Source organism: Oryzias latipes, chromosome 8 (assembly GCF_002234675.1).
Source record: "Oryzias latipes chromosome 8, ASM223467v1".
Lineage (NCBI taxonomy): Eukaryota > Metazoa > Chordata > Actinopteri > Beloniformes > Adrianichthyidae > Oryzias > Oryzias latipes.
The window spans coordinates 10,396,314-10,419,801 of NC_019866.2; the positions used below are offsets into that span (position 1 = coordinate 10,396,314).

The 23,488-nt window shown below is 39.4% G+C and overlaps 2 protein-coding genes across 3 annotated transcripts; both read right to left on the bottom strand.

Annotated features, from left to right (window-relative positions):
* Positions 1–443: 443 nt before the first annotated feature.
* On the bottom strand, positions 444–13,459 carry LOC101172817 (ubiquitin carboxyl-terminal hydrolase 36). 2 transcript variants are annotated; one of them, XM_011478152.2, is made up of 20 exons: positions 13,332–13,459; positions 9,981–10,246; positions 9,674–9,895; positions 7,891–8,001; positions 7,023–7,125; positions 6,875–6,942; positions 6,665–6,735; positions 6,464–6,546; positions 6,241–6,352; positions 5,382–5,522; positions 5,103–5,203; positions 4,889–5,027; positions 4,445–4,807; positions 4,133–4,357; positions 3,708–3,829; positions 3,016–3,624; positions 2,618–2,823; positions 2,283–2,465; positions 2,069–2,184; positions 444–1,981 (listed from the first exon to the last, which is right to left on the bottom strand). In XM_011478152.2, the coding sequence occupies exons 2-20, from the start codon at positions 10,231–10,233 to the stop codon at positions 1,850–1,852; spliced, it is 3,360 nt and encodes a 1,119-aa protein (XP_011476454.1). In that variant the 5' UTR covers positions 10,234–10,246; positions 13,332–13,459; the 3' UTR covers positions 444–1,849. The 2 variants fall into 2 exon arrangements, with proteins under 2 accessions (XP_011476454.1, XP_020560945.1); XM_020705286.1 differs by having other exon boundaries at positions 444–1,978; positions 2,065–2,184.
* Positions 13,460–14,773: 1,314 nt separating this feature from the next.
* Positions 14,774–19,305, bottom strand: timp-2b (tissue inhibitor of metalloproteinase-2b). Its single transcript, NM_001201526.2, is given in 5 exon segments — positions 14,774–15,358; positions 15,447–15,571; positions 15,665–15,773; positions 15,850–15,950; positions 19,026–19,305. Coding segments are annotated over 5 exon segments (663 nt in total). The 5' UTR covers positions 19,156–19,305; the 3' UTR covers positions 14,774–15,160.
* Positions 19,306–23,488: the final 4,183 nt, after the last annotated feature.

Here is a 23,488-nt window from a genome sequence, read left to right on the forward strand (position 1 = left end):
AATGACTTCAGATTAAGCAGATTGGTCAAAAACACTAGAACTGAATTCAACTAGGAACAAATAAAAACAACAAATTTAGCCTTAATTTAGACACTGAATAGACCTTGACTTCTAAGAAAAAGTACTTGGACACACGTCAGGACTTTCACTGACTTGTGAACTTCGCCATTTCATGTGAAATCTTCATGTTCACTTCTATAACTTAGTTTTTAGAAATGCTGCATCTATAAATAGAATCAGGTGGAGATCCGCTGTTTTTGCTTAGACCTCGTAGAAAACAGTCTATTGTCTCTAAAAAAAATAGTCTCACTTTAGAAGTCATCTCGAGATTTGATAACCTGTATTTAGTGTGACAAAAAGGCCTGATGACAACCCAATACAGTAAGTGATTGGCTTTTCTGACATTGCTTAAAACACAATACGCAGAAACTCACACACACACACACGAAAAAAATCACAACTTTATTGCACCTTTTCAGGTAACTATATTGAGGCTAGAGGGCCTTTCACTTTGAAAGTTCTCCCTCCTGATCAGAGAGGTTGGTGCAAAATACAAGACTCCATGAGAACATTGAGAGTTCATTTGCTCCAGCATGAAGCTCTGCACCACAAGTCACAGCCTCCTTTTCCAACAAACTCAACATCTGAACAGCTTCGGTCCAGGGCGACATGAAAACAACTCTCAAATACATTTTCAAAAGAAATTCTCAAGTGAACATCCACCAACTATTTTGAGTATTATTAGCACATTTAAGATCCGTTTTTTTTCCTTTAAATTAGATATTTATAGTCTTAAATTCTACACTGTATATGGCCAATTCAAGGCAACATCTCTAGAATGAAAAGAAATGCATCTTTACAGCAATACAGATAGAAGATGGACTGTACAGTCGTCTACAAAGCTTTTGTTGATCCTTTTTCTACAAATATGTGCCCGTGGTGGTGGAGGATGATCCTGTGGTTCCTGAAATAGTTTGTATAAAACAGTTTATACACAAATGTACACGATGCGGCATGGATGCCCAGAGAGAGAGGGCTAAAGGTGAGGTACAGGGGGTCTGGGTACCTGAGTGTCAGCCCAGTTTCTGGGAGGGTCAGAACATTGCATAAAGAGAAAAAGATGGGAATCAAGAAGGTTTTCTAGGAAACTCTGGATTTGAAGTTTTTGATAGGAGATTGATGACATCAACAACTCAGTCTGTTACTGCATTTAAAACAATTCTCACCATCCGGGTTTGCCGTAAAACCTTAATGCACAGTGTAGTAAGGCTGGTAAGGAGCAACACAAACATGGACCACCTAAATTATAATTATGGGTTTTGCTAAAAGTGTAATAAAAAGTAATACTTAAAAATATAGGCAAAAAATAAAATAACCAAAAAGGTTAAATATAGATTTAAATCAATTTATGATTTGTGTAATATGAAGGATTTCAAAATAAAAGGTCACTTCTTCACTGTGAGCCCTTTACTGTTGCTGCTTTTGCAGCAGTTTGCTCAGACGGAAAAAAGTCAAAAACAAACAAAAACACAAATAAACTCCTTACAACTGGGTTGCGTTTTTTTCTTTTTCATATCAACAATTTGAGGACCAAAAACTGAGCCTTAAAAAAAGCAGACCTACAGTTTTTAGACAAGATGATCACAGGTTCCCTTTGAAATATTTGATGCTCGGACTTCAAAAGATTTCCACTAAAGAAAACATTTCCTGATGTTTCTGTTCACCCTCAGAGATGAAGGTGCTGTCCATCAGACCGTCGAGCGTCCTGGAGCTGGCACACGCACAGACGCATTTGGTTTGGCAACTTGGTTTCGATTTCCAGATTTGCGGTCAGCGGCGTTCCGCGCCCTCACCGTCTGCCACCAAACGCCCTCTTCCCTCCGAGCGTCACAGACCACTTGTTCCGCCTGTCTTGGATCTTCTGGAAGAAGTTGCTGCCGTTCCTCCACTTCTCACTTTTATAGCTTTTGACTTTTTTCACCTAAAAAAAAAAAGACAACAAAAAACCGGTTAAAGAAATTGTGATCATGATTCTTTTGACTGTTTTTCGGTCATTTTTTTAACTCACCTTTCCTCTGTCAAAATCTTCATCCCACTCATCAATCACAGTGTCGAACTTGGCATTACGGACATCTTCAATGGCATCCCTGCTGACAGCAGACACCTCACCATCCCAGGTGAGGACTAGACCAGGAAAAAGACAGAATATTCATTTGAAACTATGATTTCCAACCAAAACAGATTCTGTGATCGGGTTTAGAAAATTGGAGCCTTTTCCTCACCGTTTGCTCCATAAGCTTTATCCGAGGAGTTCTTGAGAAGCTCCTCAACTACGTTGCTCGTCTTTTTCCCATCCCAGGCCACACGGATGGGAGCATCTACTGCTGTACTCCCATCCGCTTGACTGCGCTTCGAAACATCCTTTATCTGACTGTCCCACATCACCACAGAGGCTGGACCCCCTTCTATGAAAAAGACAGCAAAAGATGAATCATTTAAAAGCCAATACCAATTTGGAGCCAATATTCTTTCAAATGTCCTTGCTTTGAATGATTCAAAGCTTAAGCTGAACTTGAAAACAAAACCCTTTATTTGAAATGACTTCCTGATCACATACTCGTGTTTTCTTTGCTCGTTCTGCTGTTCTCTGAGGCGTCAGGCTCACAGGGGGGGTTCGCGGGCAAAGAGGCAGCAGATTCCTCGCCTTCGTCCCTCAGTCGCTCCTTTTCTTTTAGCCGCTTCTTTTTTACTTTTGATTTCTTTTTCAACAATCCGGAGTCTTGTGTGTCATTACAAACGTCTGTGGTGTTCATCTCAAGATTCCTGAATGTAAAAAAAAAAACAAAAACAAATGCAATGAATGCATTTCTTGGAAGAAGAAAAAACCTGACTTTTAGTGCCTCTGATGAGCAGATTAATTATGCATTATGTTTGTCATTAGTATGCATCTTAAACAGCTGGTTGCCATGGTAACAAATAGATGCCTACATCACAGACATTAAAATAAAAGCAAACCTTTTTGAGCTTTCAGATGTTTCCTGCAGAGAATCTTCCAGATCCTGAATGATCTTTTTCTTCTTCTTTTTCTTCTTCCTCACCAGCTCCCTGTGCTGCTCTTCCTCAGCTGACTCGCATGCTTTCGGGCTCACGTTAGATATCTGGCACTTTTTTTTGGAGGGTTCTGCATCCGATTTAGACGTCAGGCTCCATAAGCCACCCTGACACCAATCCTCCTCCTGGATTTTCTCTTCCTCCTCACGCTCCCTCTTTCGCTTTTTCCTTTTCTTCCTGCGTTTCCTCTCGCTCGCCGTCTCCAGAGGGCTGGAAGGTGTGACGGGAGTCGAGGACGTCTCCGGCTCGGTTTTATCCTCCGCTTCAGAATGCCGACGCTTTTTCTTCTTCTGCTTCTGGCTCACTTCTGGAGCTTGGGGGGAAACATCTGACTGTTGAGTAATCATTTTGGGGTTGTTGGAAGACTTTGGACTCTTTGGGCTTGGATGGTGAAAACCATTGGTTTTATGAGACGGGCTGGCGTCTGAAACAAGAAGGCTCGGCTGTTGTACGGATCCACAGAAATGGCCAGAGGATAGTGACTGAGTTTTAGGCGAATGGAATGGACCCGCCCTGGAAGAGATGAATTAAATATGTTAAAAGGACTTTTTTTTAGCCTTCAATAATCGAGGGTTAAAGTACCAGCAGATTCATACCCGTGTGTATGGCTGGGTGTGGCACTGGTGAAGGAATTGAACTGATTTCGATGCAGAGGGTCACGGGACAGCCGGTGTGGCAAATGGGACAGAACATCAGTGCTCCGATTCTGGCTGGGAGCCTGCAGTTATCGACAAAAATAAAAACTTGGTGGTCTAAAGAAAATAACCATGATTGTGACAAAAACAAAGAGGAAAATCATATGGGGGGGGGGGTGACAGGATGGCGGGAGTTATGTTCGGAGTGAAAAAGAAAAAACAGAAGAAAGGTATGAAATACAAGAATTAGAAATAAAGAAAAAATAAAGAAAAGAAATGCTTACATGGTAGATTAGACAAGCACATTGGAGAAACAGCATTACATGAAATCAAACATTTCCATGGTAGTACAGACCGCTTTTTTAATAAGGCAGATAAAAAATGACCTTCTTGGCTGACAGGGCCAGTTTTTTGGCAGGTGGAGGCGACATGGTGTTGGTGGCTTCAGATGCGATGCTATTGAGCGCTGGGGGTTTTACTTTAGTCATCTTCTGCTCTTTTGTGCTCTGCGAGCGATCCGAGCTTCTGGCCGGAGAAGCCAGGCTGCTGGATCCCTTCCGAGGAGTGGAGGGAGTCTCTCCTGCTGGTGCACTTTTGGTACCGATGGAGTCCTGGTCAAAAGAGGGAAAACAAATTTTAAAAAAAACTAGGCTTACGATCTCCCTCCTACAATAATTAAAAAGTCTTCATGGCTGCACCTTTGACTCAGAGGTGTCAGCAGAGGAGGAGTCCGACAAAGACTTGAATGAGGTAGATGCTGCCATTCCTCTGCTCTCCCCACCCGCTTTTTTATCCCCCTCCATCCGGCTGACCCCGTTGTTGGAAGGGGTGGGCGTGGTGCTGCGCGACTGCACCTGGCCCTGAGGGCTGGGCTTCTTCACCTTCTTGAAAGGCTCCTCAATGACGGTGGGCCCACTCCCCAGCTTTGGTGGACCGTTGGTAGCGTTCGTCCAGTTGGGGAGTCTTGGCTGCAGCTGAGCATTGCCACCATTTCTGAAAACGGGGAAACCCAAGCCGCTGTCCATGGACTGAATCTTCCTCAGCTGTGCAGGCTCAAGTTTCTGTCAGGAAGAAACGACTTCTACTGAAATAAACGTCCTCATTAACACCGAAATCCTGTTCATTCTTTTTTTCTCTTATACCTTTGTGACCTGTGGGGAGGACAGAGGCCCATTTAGGTTAGCTCTCTTAATCTGCTCCGACGATGCATTATTCTTCCCAGAATGCAACATCCCCGTCTTGGTGGTCTGTCCATCTGCAGTCTTCTTAGTTTCAGGGATCCTGCGTTACACACAAACTCTGGTTACTTTAATAGTACAGGAAGTGCACAGATCTTTTTTGATCTCACCGACTTACCTCAGGTAGAAAAGCACATATGCCTGCTGGTTCAAAACCACTTTGATGTTACTCGACTGCACCATTGAATCATTCATCTGGTACCACTGCCCGTTGCTTGCCTAGAATAACAAAAGTTAGAGAAAATTTTGATCCAAAGCAGCTGTTTAAATAAAAGCCAAACCGTTTATTAATCTGCATTTAAAACTATTTTTAAAGTTAAAAACTAAAAAATTAAACAGGTGACAAGCCATTAAGGTTGAAATCGTTAAATAATTCAGGCTGAGGTGGCCGACATACCTTGATGTAGCAGTAGTAATGGCCAGCATGACAACTGTACCCAGAATGCACCAGCACAGCATAGAGGCCATACATGACAGGATCACCGGAGCTCTGAGACATGTAGGGGCGGATGTTGAGGAATTCTGGGTATCCAACATCCTTTAAAAAAAAAAAAAAAAAAAAAAAAAAAAAAGAAAACAAGGAAAAATATTCAGAGCAGGAAGTAAAGTTGCTTTTTTTTTTAATTACCCTGTTGATAAAAAAGGAAAGTCTTTTTAAAAATATGGTAATTAGATATTCTCAAATAGGCAATGAAAATACGATTATTAAAAAAGCGCTGGTTAACAGGAGGGTCAATCTTCCGATTTACTTTGGACACCTTAAGTACATAAAGCATGATGTTGCTTTCAAACCTCCTGTTCTTTTGAATACCTCCGCCTATCTGTTCTTCATAAAAATGTCCAGTTATTAGCTTTGCTAATGTGGAAACTAATATGTCTGCAAAATAAACAGCAGTTTGCTGCCATCAATTTGTATTTAAAAGAAAAAAAGTTTTGTTGCTTGGATCGGCAACACTGGGGTGTTATGTGACTTCCACCTCCTTCATTTTGTTCACACATTTGCAGGTATAAAACTACTAAATATATATCCATCTTTAATTACAAAATCTAGTTATAAGTGGAAAAAAACAGGAAGTCTTCCTGGGAGAAATCTATATGCTAATTGGATATCTTATTACCAGATAACTGCTGTTGTGGCATAAAAGACACCAGATTATCTACGTACTCTTTTAGAAAAGTCCCCCACATAATGATCTAATATTTGGTGGACATGTTAACCCCCCCCTTTGTCACGGGACTGATATTGATCGGCTAACCTTTGTTATTTTTCCTCCACTAAAGTTGGCAAACCTCTTCAGCGACAAGGTCAGAACGTTAGATGTTCGATGGACGGTGAAGCGCTTGGTGGCCGGCACTTTCTTCTTGCACCTTTAAAAAAAAAAAAGAAATCACATTTGAATGAATAGATCCTTAAAAAATTGAGTTTTGTTTTATTCCTCCAGTCAGCGTTTAGTGTCAGGTCATGAAAAAGGAACTCACTTGGCGCACATATAAGCATTTTCTCCACTTAAAACATCTGGTTTAACAAACAGTTCCAGGGCTCGAACGATGTTTGCCGTTTGCTGGAAAACAACAGAACAATGTTCTTGAAGATCGATTTTTTTGTTTTTTTTTAATCATCCACTTTAATCAGCTTTACAAGAATAAATGAGGTTATTGTAGAAATATTGTGCTACACACCCGTATCTCCACAGCGATGTCAAGGTAAGGGTCATAAGTATCTGACACACTTTTGCAAATAGAGCACTTTACTGAGGAAAAGAAAAAAAACTTTTAGACATTAAACAACGTTTAGATCATCATCAGAATATTTAGAGCTCAGTGATGCATCACCATTGGTAAGAAAAAAGTCTGATCTAAGTAGAGAGGGTGGACCAAATGAACCCATACCTCTTGACCTGAGGTAACCTCCAAAGATCTGATGGACCAGTGTTGTGGCCTGCGTTTGCCGATCCAGCCTACAAGCAGGAAGAAATCCGTTGGTTCAAGTCAGACCAGCATTCAGGTTTCTCATGTAAAATCTTCTCAGCAGCCTTACTTGGGGTAACCGTTGAGACAGGCTTTCTGCATGGCATCGATGGTGTACCGCAAAAACTCGTGAGCGTCTTCCTGACTCCCAAAGCGAAAATGTCGGGCAATTTCTGTTGGAAAAAAACAAATGCATCACACGTTTTTGGAACACTGCACATAATAAGATCAACTGTTTGTAGACATACATAAACAGTGCAATTGCTCTTTAAATAACTACAAGCTTTTATATTGATATAATACTTTAAACCAACATTTTCTCAAGACACAACCTCAGATTACAAGAAAACTTCCACTGTTTTGTGTTTCAGAAATAACAGCCAAGCAGTGACTCATAACTCCGGCAGCCTTGTGTCCCATTTACAGTAAACGCCTCACATTACGGCTAATGTAGCTATAAACATTTGCTCCAATGTGATTTCCTAATGGTGAAGGCATCATTCTAATGTGATCCTCACATTCCCAGCACTGCATCCTTACTCACTGAAGATAATGGAGTCACCTCAGAGTGGGAAAACAGAATGATGCGCTTATGACGAATTAGTGAGGACGAGGGAGATGACTAAATGTTTTGCATTTGCTTGTTGCTTCTAGCTGCAACCATCAGTTGTGTTAATGTGAAAATGAGCAGCAGAGGAAGGCTAAAGCTAAAGCTGCTGTCCTAAACCTGCAGTCAGGAGGAGTCAGAGAGGATAGAGGGGGTGCACGACTGCAGCAGGACACCGGGAGAAAGTACGCAGTAGAGCAGTGAGCGTGAAGGTGAAATTCACAATTAATCCCAGCTCTCCACAAGGTTAAAAAGAAAAAAAAAAAGCTACCAGCTCCTGACATGGTCTACTTTTAAAACGAGTGGGTGAAAAAATGGAGAAAAATCGTACTTTTCAGGTCCCTGATGAAGGAAACGGGCTTGATGGCATTGCCGGTGTTAGCAAAGGTCTGGATGATGTGGTTCTGCATCACACAGATCATGCAGAAACCCGACTGATGACCTGGAACACACATGAGACGGTAAAAGTCACAAAGAAAGCAGCAGCACACTCATTTCTGCTTTCATCAAGTCTTTAGGATCATTTTGAGAAGAACAGAAAAACAAAACAAAATAAATTTATGTTACTTTTTTTTTCTTTGCCATCAGAGAAGTTCCTCTGTTGAGAAATAGGGTGCAGAAATCAACACCCAATGCAACAAAAACGTTTTGATGTAAAATTTATTTAGATAGTTAGTACGCCTGAATTATCAGCTAGGACTCACAGATAAAGCAGTTTTATATAAAATGTTAAAATGTGTTGCTAAAAAGGTCTAAAAATTGAATTCTAAATGCATCAATATTGCTTAGTATTATAGAGACACTTAAGTTGCAGCTTTAGTCAGCAGTTAAAAACAGAAAATGTCACTTTCTTTGCTTTTATTCGTTTACTTTTTAAGGCTGTTCTTTAAGGAAAAAAATGCTATGGACAGATTTTTTTCTGTTAAGAAAACTAAGATGCCAAACCTCTGGAGGTTTCACAAAATGTTTTGATAGCAGCAAATGAACACAATGGAGATAACTATCTTTACAGACTGTAGCAACAGATTGGTGTACAGTATCTTTTGGAGTATAGGTCACAATTTTTGTTTTTTGCCTAGTTTGGTTGGTCCAACATGTATGTACCGTAATTCTTTTTAAATGAATACAAACAACCACCAGAGGGCGCTGTAGTTGTGTGTGTCGGTGCTTGTTACTGCCAGCAAATAAGAAGCGCCGCTCAGTCCTCGACTACATTCACACGGACCTTGGCGAGGCACGATCAAGCAACCACTTCCACTAAAAAGGCTGCGTAAACGCGGGTTCCAGGCTTCCGCGCTCAAGTGTCACTTTGCACGTGTTTATGATCGCTTTCAGGCTCTTCCTACTAAAAACCGAACCATTACAGGTTAAACCAGGATGAACTTTGACCAATCAGGCACTTGGCTTTGGTAGTGCCTTCTGTGTTTTCAAAACACACAAATGCCAACCGTTTGAAAATCGATCTTGGAGGAGAAATTAAGAATTCCTGTTTGTGCCGGAATTCTGTGACACCACGTCTTTTACACATCCAAATAGAGCTGTGAAAGAAAATGCCTGGAGCAAGATTCACAAGATTTGCACCGTTTTGACATTTCTGATCTGTGGTGGATGGACATCCGCTAGAATCGGGTAGCGACAGTCCAATAAGACCGCCGTAGGCTGCAAGTTCTGGAACGTGCATCACACCAGGCATGGCGATAAAGAACTCAGTGGATTTAGTCATTTAAAGTGATAGAAAGAGTTTTGTTGACTTGTTTATGGTTATCTTAAAAATGGTTCATGTTCATTCAGCCCCACACTTTCTTGGTCAAGTTGAAGTAAACATTCTTTATAAAAGACATTAGGTCAGGAACATTTTGCCTCGTCAACAATTGTTGTGCATACACATTTCTTATTTTAAAATGAAAAGTTAGAAAATAGGCTTAATAAGAACCTAGACAAAATCTATGTACCCACCCCACCCACACACACTTCTTTTCATTGATTTGACCTCACCTCACTCAGCAGACAGACCATCCTGTGATCTTCAGCTACACCAGTTTGCAAAAACGCCACATTTGAGATCTCCCCGTCAGACTAATGTAAGCAAAGGGGACGCAATAGAAAGGACTCACAAGTGCGACTGTGCTCCTTTGAGAGTAAGTAGTTGGCGAGTGGCGGGGTGTAGGTGAGACACTGCACAGTGGAGTTGAGGAAGCAGGTGTTTCCGAGGTTGTGAAGGCCAGCTCCCACCCTGTACACGCGCTCCCACTTCAGAGTCAGCTTGTTTGCTGGAAAGAGCATCTTCTGCGGCGCGGGGATCCCGTCACTCTGGTTCCAGATCACATTTTCCGAGACTAACAAAGCAAGGAAACAAACTGTCAGCGCTCAACAGCCAAAGAAAATTTCTTTATCTAAAATGTTCAGTTTCACCAGCTTTACCTTGCCTCTTTATCGGAGCAGGCTCGGACGCCTTCTGCCCCGTGGCGCCCTCACTTCTGGGATTCAGAATCACATACTTGTTCTTGAGGCTGTCCAGCTGATAGGAGAAACCTTTGCTGGCCGGCTCAAACTCGATTTTCTGCAGGAGGACCTTCTTGGCAGACGATGCCAACAGCTTGTTGAGATCCCCGTCCTCACCAGAGTCCTTTCGACCAGGTTTCAACGCCTCCTTGAGTTTATCCACTATCGGCATCGTTGGACCATCACTGAGGAGAACGTAAGCCGGTGAGTATTATGGGCTGTTAAGACTACATCATTGCAATTGAACTACAATGTAACATTGACCCTTTGGTCCACTCAGAACAGTCTACAATAGGGTTGTGTACATTTCCCTCCCACAGCTTGTCACAGCCATTTCAACACATTCTTTGTGATCAATAAAAGTGTGACATTAATTTATTCAGGTTTTGTTTGCAGTGCTAGAAAAAAAGAGGTACCATGTGTTTAGTGCACACAACATCCCCCACTTTGGTTAACCTTCGGCCAATTAGAATTGACCCAACCTGGAAGACGCAGGCTTGGGATTGGACATCTTCGTCTGGCGTACAGTAGAGAGAACCTGACAAAGAAATGTTTCACCATCGATACAACCTTTTTTGTATCTGTGGCATTGAACCAATACTGCTGTGTTTTTTTTTTTCCAGAACTAGATGTATTTTGTTCTCCTTTACATCAGCGGTCCCCAACCCCCAGGCTGCAGACCGATACCAGTTCATTAAAAACAGTTTGTGCCAGAACGCAGAGAGAGAGAGAGAGAGAGAAAGACAGGAAGTTTGGACATTAAACAGGTCCATGGCCTGAATAAAGTTGGGGTCCATTGCTTTACACTCATGTATAACCTTGACAGGAAGTATGGCGAAAAAAAAGATTCCACCTTTTAACACTAGGGGGAGCTGTACAATGTGTAGGATCTAATGAGAAGACAAACAAAAGCTTTAAATAATTTAACATTTACAATAATTACAATTCTTCAAACAGACTTTTCCTTTCTTTATGATTTTTCCTTATGGCAACAGGAGATTACAAATAACTCAAATCAAAACCAGTTTCTAAGTCATAAAGCCCAAACTGATACTGTCTTTTCTGTTTTGATTAAACAAAAAAAGTGAGACATTTTCACATGTCTCTCAAGTTTAGCTGCATTTTATTGACTCTGAAAGCTTGAACGCTCTTTGCCTCATCAAAGCACATCTGATGCTGCAGCACAAACAACACGGAGGGTTTCTGAGGCCAGCTGGCGCCACGAATCACAAGTCAAAAAGATGGGGACTGAAGTGGAGAAGATATTGACAAAACCCCTTCAACCATGCCACTGTTTTTATGACAGTCATGTTTTCATTGAGATGCTAATAAATCACCAGAACAGCAGAAATAGACTGTATGCTGAGCTCTCAAACCTGGTTTTCAGAACAGCGTCTGTATTTTCTGCCAAACTGAATGCAGTGATTACTTTTCATTCAGAGTCCCTTTAATGAAAATAAGATTTCTCGATGACGCTGGGGGAGTAGAAACACTGCATCGTGCTGATTTTTAGGGGTATAATGAAGCAGCTCCCCAAGAAATGTGTTCGTCAGAGAGGGCAGTGACGTCACAAAGAGGGATGAAGCATGTATTGTATGCACAAGGGCACACTGACCTTCTCATGCTGCTGATACAACTAAGAACAAAGCCTACAGGGACACACAGCCATCTGGAGGGATGCAACTGCTGAACGAGGAATAAACGCAAACATGCCGTTTAATCAGAACACGCTTTAACTGAACCTCATGAACACACACTGAAATGAAGATGAGGCTCTGCAGATTTTTTAACCCCCTCAATCTTACAAACATACCCAACATTCAGCTCACTGTGAGAGTTATATTCATGGATCGCTGTTTTCTATAAGGTTGAACGCTTTTATCTATGTTTAATGCTTGAATGTCTTAATGACCTCAAACCCGATTTCCCATTTTCCCTCAAACCAATTACCCATGAAGCCCTGATTGCAGGCTTGTGGAACAAAACAAATGACAAAGACCTTTTTTGTACTCAAAACTCAAGTGTCTTCACGACGGCGGTCTTCAAACTGTATACTCATGCCTTTGAGTGTGTATTGGTAGGGAGGAAAGGGGTACACGTTTAGAACATAGAAACCTTAAGATTTGATGTAGAGGCAAAAAAAATTAAATTCTATGCAATATGTCTTTAACACTTGATTTTTGGCAGGATGAGGAAGAAATGTTTTATGCTCTTTTGGCTAAAAGGAAAAACTTTCTCCCAAGTTTAGATGATTCATGCAAATGAATGAGCTTCTGTCAAAATCCTTTTGTGGTCATATCTTTTTTTTTTTTTCAAATAAAAGTTTAGTTTTTCTTCTTTTTTCCCAATACTAATGAATTCCCTTATAGGTCCCTATGTTTAAAACATTGTTTAATCACTTTATTTCGTAGAAATATACCAGTTTTGAGCTAATTGAGGTAAATGCAGCAAAAATTCTGAATGAAATGTGAAGGTGTGTAAGAAAAAGTGGCTTTTACAGGAGATGCATGCATTAAAAAGAACAAATGAAAGGTAAAGCAATAATCATGTTGTCCACTCAAGCGTGTAAAAATGTAAAAAAGCTTTAATAAATCTTACAAACAGATGGAGATTTTCTTTAAAGCTACCTATGGAAATATTGAGTGAGATATATAAATTAAAACATCATTTTTGATAAAATTCGGGAATAAGGATACATTTTGGACAAAAGTAAAAAGCAAAGAGTTTACTTATTAATAATAATCAAAAGATATTTCAAAATACTTCTTAATGGAACCAAAGGTTTATTAGCATCACTTGAAAACTGCTAACTTTTCTATTATTGTAAAAACTTACTGGTAAGTTAGTGTATTCATTTACTGATTTTATTTATTTTTATGTTGATAAGGTGAGCTCAGTAACAATCTCATGCTAAAATGCTAACACGAGTACAACAAGCGGTTGTTGTCAACATCTGGGATTTAAAAGTTAGGCGGGAATGATGTAAACCTATAAATTCTCCGGAAGTCTAAATTATTCCCTTCAAACCGTTTAGGTGTCTCGATGTTAGCTAGCATCTGTGAACCCAATGCAGTAGAAGTGACAAACTAGCTAGCGAGCTAGCCTAGCGTGGCGAGTCAAAGCTTGCAATCCTGCAATGTGGGTTAGCATCAGAGAGCCCAGGTGGCTAACACCTTTTCCGACTAAGATTTCACATTTATCCTCGACGACACTGGTCTGAACACGCAGAGTCAGCACACCTTCCACGAACGGATGGGTTTGTTTACTCACCTGTTCTTCAATCAGCTAAAAAAATACCAATAAAGAGGTCCAATTTTTCAAGTGGTTCTACCGATTCTGGTATTTTCGCCCATGCTGCATTATGAGAGGGCGGGGTCAGTTTTGACAGACAGGAAGTGTGAACCAATCACGCCCCTGGTCACGTTGAAATGAAAGCGTGTAGCGAATAGACGCCAACGGTGACGTCGAAGTGTTGGCAGAGGACAACACGTGATTTCCAGTCTTCGCTGTTTATCATTTGATAGACTCGGCACGACAAATATTAGACAAATGTTTTCAGGTCATCAAGGCCTTTAAGAGTGCATCCATCCGGCAAACCTTCCATAGTAATGCTGCCTTTTTGCACGCTTTTTTCTTCTTATTTTTACTGGCAAACCTCAAAATAGGAGCAAATGTGGACATCCAATTAAGTTTAAAGATGAATTGACGTCGATTGATTCTCTATAATTCCATAGTAGTGTAATTACACCTGGTTAAAAAAAACAATCTGTATGGTTAAACCTCCAGAGACTTGTTTTATAAACTGTTATCTGTGCACATGGACTGCCTCGTGGACGTCTGAGTGCTACATTGCATGTCTCCGCTAGATGGCAGCAGTTAACCAAAATAATGTATTATTAAGTGTTTTCCTGGTTTCTAATCATTTTTCCATTATGTAGTTCTTGTGAAATGTTAGTTTTTTTTGGCTAAGTTCTCCTAACAAAACTAAGCAGTTTTATTTACCTGGCAGCTATAAAAAAAGAGGCAATTTATAAAACTTTTCAGCAATGCAAAAAGCTGAGGTAGCATTACAACAATACGGGGAAAAACATACAATAAAGCAACACAATTTGGATTAAAAAAACTATTTTAAACTTGTTTTAAATACTTTATGAAAAAATCCTATTCCTAACCTTTTATTGTTAATATTGTTTTTAGCCTGAAGTACCCACTGAGAAGTAAACCTCTACCTGAGCATCACTGCCTGAAATCTAGTTATTCTCCAACGTTTCTTAGTTTTCCCATCCTAATATATGAGGCGCAAAGGGCAAAAGACAGAACTTTAAAACAGAGTTTGTTATTTAATAATAAAATGTACAAAAATCTTCAAGATGCATGCAAAGAAAAAAAAAGGCGATGAATAATTTTACAAGTTCCACATGAAAACAACACACCATCCTAAAAAAAAAAATACAGTTTTTTTCTTAGTCCTATTAAATTCACAGAATATTTGCATGACAATAATTTCAGTGTCTCTGCAAGAACAATTATTGCTTACAACCTTTGTCACAATTAACAGACAACAATTCAATTATCTTTTACTGAACAGATGTATATTTTGCCAACACTGGTAAACCAAAAAAAAAAAAGAAATGGCACTTAAAAACAACAACAATGAGCAAAATCTCCATTTGAATGTTGAAGAAAGAAAGTTAGGTTTTAACCTTTTTATTGTTGACATTTCCTATCAAAGTACATTTTCCTTTATTAACGATTACCAAATTGAATAGACTTTTAATGGAAGTATTTGTTTACTACAAAATCTAAGCAAATATTAGCTTGTATCTTACAATCACCTTTCAGAAAACAATGCTTCAATAATAATTTATAACAGCTGGGTAAGTGCTTCCTTTGGTACAAAATGGTGGTAAGTGCTGAATACATAGATAATTAGAAATATAAGAAATGCAATCAAACACATTCTCTTTGCATTAAAGCATCTCTCCTAGAACTTTCTGAAAATAGAAAAACAAACACAAAACAGTACCGATCTTTTTTTGTATTTGTTGGAAAAGTTTTAACTGAACTGCATACATCTTCAGATTTTGGCATTATTAAAGTTAAGGATCTTCAATGTCCAGGAATTCTTTTCTGGGCGGTGTGCTGCCTCTGTACCAGGCACAGGAGTCATCGTTCCTTTTGATGCAAGCGTAGTGTTTGGCTTGCTCTCCCTTGACCGTCTTCTCAATCACCCAGTCAGTCCAAAGGCATTCTGTTGGGCTGCTAAGCACGCAGGGAATGGAAGTGCAGTGGGTGATCTATGGAGAAAAAAATAAATAAACATTTTTTCTCCTACTTAGAGGTTAAAACTTTAACATGAACAGTCAAAACTTGAATTCTCTCTACCTTGCAGTCACAGCTCGACTCATAGCGCTGAATCAAGTTCTTCTTTTGGGTGGCAGTCATGGCGTCCCACTGATCAATGAAGTCACACAGGGTGACATGCATCGTCCCATCAGTCTCCAGTTTCCCTATAATGAGTTAAAAACACAAGATAAGATGTGAAATGACCTAAAAACCTCAAAATGGGGCATAAAGACACTCCCACTATGAGACATGCATACCTGTGATTAGATATTCCTTCTTCCCAGTTGTGTCCATAGACACTCCACACAATGAAGATGAGGGAGCAGTGTAGACAGCATCAATGTCATGACTGGGACCTTTAAACATCTGGTTGTTCAAACATGAAAGCATACATTACATTCAGTCAAATTTATTAGATATTTAAGCCAATTTGATTCCGTACCTTAATCTGTTTAACGTCATACTTGATCCGTTTGATGGTGTTTCCGTAGATGTCATTGCCAGCATCGACCTCCTGCCGTCCTACCAATTTTGCTCTGATAACTGCAAATAAAATTCATGTCATCATTTCTCTAACAAAGGTTTCAGTTGTTTTTTTCATGTTCTTGGATCTTGGCCCTGCCCGCACTGAGCGTGGTTCAGTAAGCCACAACACGTTGGGGCTGCAGAACCTGCATGTGAGACGGGCACACAAGACTTTCACTGGCACTAATCAGAGGGAGGAATGTGCGCTGCCTATTCCTCAGCCGACAGGAAGAAGCCAGTCAGCAATCTTTGAAAAGCTGAACTCTCTCCTCTGCCTCCAGGCGTCTTTCTGCAGCCCTAACTTTGTCTGGATAGACATGCTGACATGAAAACTTCTGTGAGCCACTTCCCTTTTTTTTTTTTTTTTGATAGAATTCTGAAGAGTCAGCTTTAAGATTCGGGAGGGAAAACAAAATTGCAAGTAGGAAAAAGCCATCCCAGATGGAAATAAAGCATGTGCAGTAAGAGGAAAAATGTGTTTCACAAGTATCTCTCAAGAGTCCAAAAGTTGAAGAACAGCATGGGAAAAAGCAAGTACTAAAGATTAGCAAGATGCAAAAAAAAGGGTCCAAATAAACAAAATACCATTGGAAAAAAGTTTTAAAGAGGAGACTACAGAGTTAATGTCAACCAGATGTTTATGCATCTCTCTCAAGCTCCAGTCTTTGCATCGAAGGTTGCATCTGTGAGTCATCTCTGGCTATAGGTTGCCAGATTTCTTAACAACAAATATGTGTAAATTGCAAAGCTACCTTAAAGCTATAAATCCTGTGAACAGATTTAAGAACTTAAAGTGAGGGCTGCACTTAGCTGGCAGAACAGAGGAAGTAGAAAAGACACCAGGACTGTAGATCTGCAAATAATATTGTGTGAAGGATGAGTCAGCCCTTGACAGAAGAATTACATTACTGTGACGGACATGCCAAGTCCATATGGAGTAGTAGAAGAAGCATAATCTACACCAGTGAAGAATGTGGGGCTTAGGAATTTGTCACTTATTCTGATACGCACTGAGGTGCTGTGAAACTCTTAAAGCTGTTTGGAAGAGGATTAGGGATAATCTCCATTTGCTTGAGAGTGCAGAACAGATCGCTTGCAGTGTAAAGTATGGCCTGTGAGAGTAATGGCACAAAAGCACCCAACCAAGAGGATTTAAGACACAAAACAAGTCAAGGAAGGTCGGAAGTTTTTGATTAAAAAAAAATGCAATTCTTTTTTGGGAAAAACACAAATTAGAGGTAAAAATTTAAAGTAGAAACTTAGAAACATTCCCCAATTCTGAACTGCTTTTAGTTTACACCCAGTATGTTCAGGAAGGCTGACAAAGCCCCTTCTACACACCAAGTTTCCCAAAACTGCAAAGTAAAGGAAACATTTGATTTTCCAGTCACAAAAAAAAATTAAACACTATTTGGCATCAAATTCTGTGGTCACATGAGTGCTTAAAAAAGCAATAAGTCATTTAATTGCAGGGAAAGGAAAAAAGTATTTTTACCTGCATCGTATTGTCTTCATTTTTTCTTTTAAATGCAAAATTTGTCCGTTCTGGTTTTAACATTGAATGCTGATTGAAAATATGCTCAGACTATCTTTTAAGCATTGGGACAATTTTATTTTAAACAATTCGGAAAAAAACATGGTTTACAAATTGTATTTTTTAAACCAATCTTTAAAAAAATCTTGAACATAAATAATTTTATTTTAACAAATTTCAAAAGTTAAGTGTGAAAATGTAATTATTGTTAGTGCACATCAGTTGCTTTCCCCGTTTTAGTTTACTTTTCCTGCATAAAAATCATTGTTCAAGTTAAAAGGCATCTTCCTTGAGTGACACGCACAGTATAAACCTTGCTTTTCTCAATTCGTACATTGCAAAACAAACCTTGTGACAGTAAGTAAGACATTTGAGTAAGGCACAAATGAGTCATGGCTACTGTCTGCCTGTAAAGTTTTTGTTACATTTTTGTGCGCCACTCCAGAAGAAAACATTCAGGAAAACAACGTCCTGTGTCTATCCATGGTGCTGAAGTAGGAACACAGGTGTCAGGGTCATGGAAGAGGTTGACCTTAGGGTCACTGATTGAACGGATCCGTCAGGACCTTCAGAAGACGCCGGGTGCTTTTGTCAGAGCTCTGGGACGCCTGACTCACTGAGTTTCTACATCCAGAGCTGATTGGAGCAGATATATTTTGCAACAGGTATGCCTCACTAAATAACAAACATGGTGATTAATAAAAAAAAAAAAAAAAAAAAAAAAAGCAACCCTACTGGGACACTGAGGCAAGGATTTAATATTTGGTGTAATGCTTAGGCCTCCTGTGGAACTACAATAGGTAGTCTCTAAATATTTTTAAATAAATGGCATTTTAGAATATTATTTTCTTTTACAAACAGTCCAATTAAATACACAAACTGTTATTTAAAATAAAACGTCCTTATTGTGCATGCAGATGAGTAAAAACTTAAGATCTGTTTATGAAAAAAGAAAAAAATATATCTGGTTTCAGTACTGACTCCAAAACCAAACAGCGGAGAAAAAACATCACCTTTGTGATGAGAGTTTAGCAAAAAGCTTTACAACGATTAAGAAACAAATAGCTAAATGAACTTGACACAAAAAGGCATTTTCTGTCACCATCCAATTTATTCTGAAAAACAAAACTTTTTAGCAATATATCACATGTTGTGGGAAAGCCCCCTTTTAGATAGTGACCCATGTGGAAGGAACATGCTTTTGTATTTGTTGGTTGAGAATAATCGAGGATGTGGGTTGCACTCATGAAAAAAACAGTTCCTCCCCTTCAAAAAAACAGCTATTTTTCTGTGGCTATATTCATGCAACAGGCCATCCTGCAAAATGCAAATGCAAAGAAAAACAAGCAATGCAACATTTGAAAAATCTTTTTTGTGCCTCATTTATTTATTTAACCTATCCAAAGTTTAAAAAAAAAGAGGTTGGCAAAACCTTCAACTACAAATATAAAGCAAACGTAGGCGTTAATTTAATGTGCTTTACGTCATGACAGCACGCAGAATTTTCATCAGAAAACGAAGGTCTGATGGAGAAAGGGGGATATGAGATTTCCACATACCGACATCCGAGTTGCAGACAGCCTGCTGAGGATGTGCAGGGGAGCAGCTGCACGCTTCTGCAATCTCCTCCACTCGCCAGAGAAGCAGAACGGCCAGAGTGACCAAACAGCTGTTATTCATCCAGGTCATTTTGGGATTTCAGCCGATGTTGGGGTCAGAACTGAGGTGGAGCAGTCTTTTCTCTTTGTCTCTAAACGGATGCAACTAAAGCAAAAGTATTTCCAGCTTCAAACGCAGGCAGGGCTCTCCAGATGTCAGAGAACGAGACGCAGAGGATCATTCCTGACACAAACTGCAGACCTCAAACTCAACCACTACTGAGGCGGTGCGGGCTCTCTTTTAAGAGGGCAGAGAACCACAAACCCCGCCCCCTTGATGACGCCATCACCCGTGAGCCCAGAGGTCAGGGGCTCCCAAGCTTTCACATGCAGCAGCAAACTCCGTCAGCCTGTCTGACACACACGTGTTGTTACGAGGAGGTAATTGTTTTTTTACCGGAACAAGCAGAGGGAGGGGGGCTGTTTCAGCCTCTGGAGACACACGCTAACATTTTTCCCTTTCAGTTTTTTCAAATTTCATTTCATTTACAAACTTAAATCCATAGGCTGCATCTGTCAAAACAGATGTGAATTCTCATCAAAGGTTTTATAGCTTTTGCTAATGTAAAAAAGATTAAAAGCATACTTTTTCTTTTTATGGCTGATTTCTTTTCCTTTTTTGCTCCAAAAATGACTTCTATAGCATGACATTTTTTTTTTCTTCTGCGCCTTTTGGGTCACCTTCATTAGAGTTTTCTCAGCACTGACTTAAAACTGAAGTCTTTTTTTTTAGGAAGTGCATTGGATTTAAACAGCAATTCAAACATCATGCTCACTACTTTTATTTTTAAGCGACAAATAAAATATATAACAATTTCACAAATTAAAAACATAATTTATACGAGCATTTTACAAAGACTTTTTAGACTTGTGGAAAATCTTCCTTACCAATTGAGCCTGAAGCAGGGGTTTTGTAGCAGAGGGCCAAATTAGGAACTCGACATCAGACTGGGGGCTAATTTTGATTAGAAAAATGGATAAACAGAAAAATTTGTTTTTAATAACTTTAATGACCTCTTGTCATTTGTACAGTTAACCAGGCCCTCCAGGTGTTTTCCCAGGTCGGAGGTTGCTGCCCATCCTCTGCTCGTCTAATAGTCGTATCATTTGACAGACTTTCTTTTGTTCTGGACAAACAATGTCAGCTACTTTCAGCATACAGTGTTTTTACAAACCTGCTACGCCGGGCCGTTTCCAAAGCCACAAAGTACCTTCTGTCACAGCTTCACTGGATTTAGCCATTTTTGTAAACATTATCTGCTGTGCAGCATAACCTCGTTGTAGTCGTTGGAGCTTATGATTGCGCTGCTCGCTGGGAAATATTTCCTAGTTTTTATGATTTGTAACATTGTGACGATTTATTTTGAATTCTTTGAGCATTGCAATTACCTGCTTGTAAATACGGCACAGGACTTTATCCAGTCCATGAGGAAAGGCAAAGTAAGTATTTGTCCACTTAGCTAGAAAGCGCCTTTTCTCCTCGCCAACACGTTTTTTCCTCAAAGTAAACTGGAAAGGACATCAAAGTATTTTAAATTAAAGAAACAAATGTAATCACAAAAAAAAAGAAATTTGCCTTTAAGAAAGAAAAAAATCATAGGAAATGTTCATAGAAATATTTGAAAAACACAAGTATACATTTTAGAATTTTACAAATTCTAGATACGTTTAGCAAGATTGCAACCTAAACTCCCTGAACATTACCTTATTTATTTCCTAAGCTTTGAATTTTATTTTTCATCTAAATCACAATATTTTTTTAGTTTTAAATGTGGTTGTTATGAGTTTCCTGTTAAAGTCTTTAGAAATAAAGGTTTAAAGATCATTGGAAAAAAGTTAGGGTGTTAAACTGCTGTCTTTGAAACAACAGTATTCCCATTCATTCATTTAAACTTTTACATTTGTAAATGAAACACATAATTTTAAGAGATAATGAAATTGCCTTGCAATCAACTTTCCTCACTCTAAAATAAACCACATTTTGCAATAAAGACTCATGAAATTATCTTGCTTTTTAACATTTCTAGCAGCTATGACACAATATCTATATTTTTGCTGTTGCAGCTCCGACTTAAGGGAAAAAGTTCATCTTATTCCTGTCACGCTTTGTCTAATGTGCCAAGAAATTATACATATACAGTGAACCAGCCGTTCTGGGCATCTAAATACTGAGCTAAAACTGGAGCAATGAGGTTGAAGGTTTATCAGCCTTTCCCAAACATTACAAATGTAGTAGTTTATGTGAAATCACAACATAGCTCATGCATCACTCTTTCCACGCTATAAAATTATCAGTATTCGTGAGCATACTGTCACTTTCAGTAAGTGGTGAAACAATGAATGAACTTTAAGGAAGAATGTGTAAAAAAAGCACTGTAGTGACGCCATGTGGTCTAACCTAATGGATTCAGAGGGGTGGAGATCCCTGCAGCATAAACTACCTCCTTGGAAAAACACTATGATACAATCAGTTTTTTTTCCCAACAATTACGCATGCAGAAAAATCTAGATTCCCTAACAGTCAGCTAAGGAAGTCATCAACTGCTGCGTTAATTTTGGCTTAAAACAAAAGAATCGCAGGCTGGACATGGGACCTTATGATAAGTGTTGGGGGCTGATAATGAGAGAAACAGAGAATGAGGACAACATAGCTGCCTTGCTCCCTGACATCATTTTTGACCACATTCTGCCAGTCGTTTGGCTACTACAAATATTTCCACTGTTTTCCATGGTTAAGCTGTTTCCCCTGACATCTTTTCCACTGGCCTCGCTCCAAACGTCTGGGTTAAAACAGACTAAGGGGAGAGTAAGAGAAAGTCTTTATCAGTTTCAGCTTTCGAGAAAAATGTGGTGGCGGTCAGTTGAAGGAAAATTCCCAAATTGTTTGCCATTATGTAAGCTGGTATGACTCGCAGTCAATGTAGAAGTTACCAGAAGGAAGAGGAGACAAAAACACAGATGTTGATTTCATGCCAGCGAGTCAGACGCATAAAAAGGAAGTGACACATTCCAGATAAAATGGGGAAAATACTTTCATCCTATTCAAATATTCACCAGAGGCTGAACAGAAACAGCAGATACCTTCTTTTTGGCAAAGCCTGACGCCCCTTGTCCAAACATTTGGCTTCCTTTGCACTGATTTGCTGCCGTGTCCCCGGCTTTTCAAATTACCTCACAGCATGATCATTCTGAGCTATTTCCCACATTATTGCACTGCCCTGGAGCAAATTATTATATCAACATTTGGTTTGAATTTGCTGTAAGATGGTGGGATTGTTAGTGAAATGCTCAGTAAGCAGCCCCCCAGGTTATATTGCCCTCTAAAATGCCACGAGGGGCTTAAAAATGGCCTCCAGCTTCTAAATTACAGAGTTGCAAAGCCAGGAATACTCCAAAGAAAGTGCCCGGTAAGACTTACAAAAGAGTACCTCATTGTGGGAACTGGTGGGTGCTGTGGCAGTGACCCACATCCTCTGACTTCCACCCCTGTGCTCAGTTAGCCTACACACATTACACATGGCCTGACCACTCTGAGAGACCACTGAAGGGTATTTCCCATCATTTTACTGGCAACAATACAGCTATTCTTAAACAATTTGGTTAAAAACTAAAGCAATTCATGTGCAGTAAAATGGAGGAAACAAAGAAGTAAAAAAAAATAATAAAATCTAAATTTTACTGAAGTCTTCAGGGTCAACAGTAGGAACTTGATGATGTCCAACAAAATTCCAGAATTAGTTAAAGTCGCACTCCAGACATCTTTTGATCTATTCTAAAAGCATTATCAGTGATCGATGATGCAGTTTTTAGCATAAACAAAAAAACTTGCCATTGTATAGAACGTAGTTTCTGCAGAGCGGCAGTTGTGGATGGGACTTCCCATTATCCATCTGTTCACTTTCTGTCTAGCTATCTTCCAGCCCCTCACAAACCCAACGTAACATTACCAGTGCAACAGAAATGATGAGCAATATTGGAGATTTCCAGTCGTACAGTGTTGAGATAAATGGATCTAGTCGTTTACAAGTGGATCCATTGGAATGGAGCAGAACAGGGAGCTTGTGACCCACCGATTGTAGCGCCTAAGTCACCGCTACAAGCTTTTTCAAACTTCCCAATCCCAACAAATTTCCCAACAAATTTGATTTAATAAAATTATTCAGAAAGGAAATCTTAATATAATTTTCTTTATATACATCCTCAATCATGATAAAATGCTACAAGAACATGTTAAAAAAACACCAAAAACACCATTTTGATTGGAGGGGTCTTTCAAGTTAAAAGCTGCTTAACAAACATGTGCATTCACTTTCATTCAAGTTGAACCTGATGGATTTTTGTATATAAATCAAATAGAAAAAAAA

Bases quoted from the DNA above. Each gene is read 5' to 3' on its own strand.
- LOC101172817 (XM_011478152.2), bottom strand. From the start codon at position 10,233: ATGCCGATAGTGGATAAACTCAAGGAGGCGTTGAAACCTGGTCGAAAG. The intron at 8,002-9,673 runs GTGAGTCCTTTC...TGTGTGTTCCAG, and splicing joins AAAGGAGCACAGTCGCACTT to GTCATCAGTCGGGTTTCTGC. The intron at 2,824-3,015 runs GTTTGCTTTTAT...TTTTACATTCAG, and splicing joins ACATCTGAAAGCTCAAAAAG to GAATCTTGAGATGAACACCA.